The 3,152-nt window shown below is 65.4% G+C and overlaps 1 protein-coding gene across 1 annotated transcript in view; it reads right to left on the bottom strand.

The window, feature by feature from the left end:
- Nucleotides 1-6: 6 nt before the first annotated feature.
- The window catches only part of PCOLCE (procollagen C-endopeptidase enhancer), a 6,467-nt gene continuing 3,321 nt past the window's right edge, over nucleotides 7-3,152 (bottom strand). Inside the window, exons 4-9 of the mRNA XM_029913058.1 lie at nucleotides 1,708-1,832; nucleotides 1,442-1,578; nucleotides 953-1,202; nucleotides 585-645; nucleotides 322-492; nucleotides 7-169 (exon numbers count right to left, since the gene is read on the bottom strand). Coding sequence (XP_029768918.1) covers nucleotides 12-169; nucleotides 322-492; nucleotides 585-645; nucleotides 953-1,202; nucleotides 1,442-1,578; nucleotides 1,708-1,832 — 902 coding nt within the window. The 3' untranslated portion in view covers nucleotides 7-11. The remainder of the gene's footprint in view (nucleotides 170-321; nucleotides 493-584; nucleotides 646-952; nucleotides 1,203-1,441; nucleotides 1,579-1,707; nucleotides 1,833-3,152) is intronic.

Below are 3,152 nucleotides of genomic sequence, written 5' to 3'. Positions count from 1 at the left end.
CACCCCTGGGCTCAAGCGTTCTTCTTCTTTGGCGCCACCCCGCACGACCGCTTGCTGAGCGTGGTGAGGACCTGGTGCTGCTGCTGCCGATACGGGACCACGAAGCTCTCGGGGGACAATTCGCCGACCCCCTCGGCGTCCACCCGGCCCATGAAGATGTAGCTGGAACCTGAGGGGGTGGGGGAGAGACAGAGATAATCATGAGAGGTGGGAGATGCGCCCACCTCTGGGGCGGGGCGGCTGGTTACACGGGGACCCCTCGCCCGGCACTCAGATACAGCCACCTCTGGGGCGGGGCTTCCCATGGCCCAGCTCACTCACCTTTCTTGAGGGTGGGGCACTGGCGGCAGGGGACCTCCAGGTGCAGGGTGGCCCCTTTCTCGGCCTGGGGCAGGCTGAGGGCTCCAGCCTTGTAGGTGTTGAGGAGCGAGACAGTGGCTGTGACCCGGTCGCCGGCCCCTCGCACAGCGGTTTTCACGGTGCCGGTGATAACTGTGAGACAGGGCACGGGGGGGGTGAGTCCTTCGGGGCACTTGCCTCAGAGCCAGGGGAAACCCCCCTCCCCTGACTTCTGGGTCCCTTACCAAAGTTGTTGGCACAGAAGTGGCTCTGTAGACTTCCCGACCGGCGGCATTTCTGGGGGCACTCAACCTTGGCTGGGGGGAGAAGAGGGGTTTAGTGCTCAGCCTGGGGGGGGCAGCTTCCCCCCAACTCACATACTCCCTCCCACAATTCACACAGCCCAAGGACCGCAGGGCTGGGCTAGCAGGGGCTGCGGGTCGGGAGTGAGGGGCACCGGCAGAGCTGGGGGGGGCAGGGGCTGCGGGTCGGGAATGGGGGGCACCGGCAGAGCTGGGGGGGCAGGGGCTGCGGGTCGGGAGTGGGGGGCACTGGTAGGGGGGCTGGGTGGAGGGCCGGGTTCGCAGGGGCCCATCTTACCCGGCGTCTGGGCGCTGGGCAGCTCGGCTGCTGGGGCCCGGGCGGTGGGTTTGGGCTCGGGCGCCGGTTTCGGTTTCCCGGAAGGCTTGGTGCCGGCCTGGCCCGGTTTGGAGCCGGGGAAGATCCCGGGGGCTGGTTTCGTGGCCTTGTCGGTCGCCTCCGACGGGCTCTTGACGGCGTAGGAGGCGGCGAAGCCGTCAGCCGTGACGCTGAGATCCGACACGAACTGAACCAGCACCTCGTTGCCTTCCGAGTAGATGGTGCTGCGGGGGAGACGGGTGAGAAAAACCCTTCTGCGCCGGGCACCGGCCACCACCCGGCCCCTGGGAGGGGACTGGCTGGCTCAGGGGGGCGGGGAATGGGGCAGGGGCCTGTCCCCTCTAGGGGGCACCGGCCCCCACCCAGCCCCAGGGCAGGCACTGGCTGGCTCAGGGGGGCAGGGAATGGGGCAGGGGCGGCCGGGGGAGGGGCAGGAGTGGCCGGGGGAGGGGCGGGGGCTCACCCGGGGGTGCGGTCCCCGCAGAACTTGCCGACGCGCCGGGAGTCATCGGTGGCCCCCCCGTTGAAAACGGCCACGTAGTCGTAGCGACAGTAGGTGTCGTCCTCCACGTCGAACTTCCCGAAGGTCAGTTCCACCACCTGGGGGGGTGGGGCATAGGGTCAGCCACACCCCATTGGAGCCTCAGCCCCGCCCCCTCAGCCCCTCCCCCCACATTTCCCCTCTGCCCCGCCCACCACAGTGACACCCACCCTGCAACCCCCCCATACCTGGCCCACGGGCGCTATGATGTGCCAGGAGCAGCTGATCCCAGCCGGGTAGTTGCTCTCGGGCCAGTTCGGGGTCTTGAGGCTGCCCTGGGGCTTCTCCAGCTTCCCCCCACAGAACTGATGCTCTGCAAGACAAGCGGGGGTGGGGGGTCAGCGAGGGGGAGACCCAGATCTTGGGGGGGTCCCCCCGGTGGGCACCCCCTGGGGCTAATGGGGAGCGCGCCGGCACAGAGCGGAGCGGATGGGAGCGTGCAAAGAGAGAGGTGAGTGTGCACAGCAAGTGTGCTCACTGGTTGTGCAAGGCTATAGGGGGTGCACAGGAATTGTGCAAATGAGTGTGTGCTTGGGAGAATGCAGGTGTGCCATACAGGGAAGCGTGCAAAGGAATGAGCCTGTGCATGGGCTGTGCACGGATATAGGGATGTGCACGGGGAAACGTGCATGTAAGTGTGCAAAAATAAGTGTGCATGCACGTGAAGGCTGCATGAGTCTGATGTGCATGGATATAGGTGAGTGTGCACAGAGCAGTTTGCAAAGGAGCGTAAGAGTGAGTGTGCATGAAAGGTGTGCAAGATACACAAGTGTGCACACAGGGACTGGAGTGTGCAAAGACACAGGGCACTGTGGAAGCAGAAGACTGTGCACAGGGAAGAGTTTAGTGTGCAAGAGCATGTGAGTGTGCCAATTTGTGAGTGCACATGGAAGGCTGTGCACAGGCGCGCTGCCCAAGGGGAGGTCTGTGCAAATCCCACCAAGTGTGCGAGGAAATGCACAAACGTCCCACCTGCCCGTGCAACCCTCTCTGTGTACGTGTGCAACTCCTGCCAGCACACGCAATAGTGCAAACTCCTCCCTGCCTGCGCAACAGGGCACAGGTCATCGTGCGAACGTGCAAACCCCCAGCAGCGCGTGCAGCCGGATCGCCGTCCACCTGGCACCACGTCCACCTCGGCCTGCGCGTGCAAGGGTGCGAACATCTCATGCGCACGAGTGGAAACCTGCACCAGTGAACGTGCAAACTGCCGGCCGATGTGCAACCCCCCCATCTGAGCGTGCAAACCACCCACCCACTTTAGGACAACCAAACGGCCACCTGCCCGTGTGCAAATCGCCACACTACTGCCACGCTGACCCTTTTGGGTGTGACCCCCCTGCTCAGATCCACACCCCCACATGCTCCGAGCCCCTCGTCGGTACAGCCAGCTCTGGGGCGGCGCGGGGGCAGGCAGGCGACGTTCCACAGGCCCCGAAGCAGCTGGAGTCACTCTGCCTGGGCCCGTGTTTGCTCAGCGCACGACTTTGGGGGCATTGGGGGGGGGGGGGGGGGGGGGAGAAGGGCAGCGGCGCCGGGAGCGGGGGAGGGGAGAGACGGACTTGTGCAAACCAGCAATTTCCACGGATTCCGCGGTTGGTAATTACAGACCATGGAGGGAGCGGGGGAGGGG

Source organism: Terrapene carolina, unplaced genomic scaffold (genome assembly GCF_002925995.2).
Source record: "Terrapene carolina triunguis isolate 2854851 unplaced genomic scaffold, T_m_triunguis-2.0 Scaffold433, whole genome shotgun sequence".
In the NCBI taxonomy this organism is placed as follows: Eukaryota; Metazoa; Chordata; order Testudines; family Emydidae; genus Terrapene; species Terrapene triunguis.
Note: the sequence above shows the minus strand (reverse complement) of the source record. Positions and strands in the feature narration are given on the sequence as shown.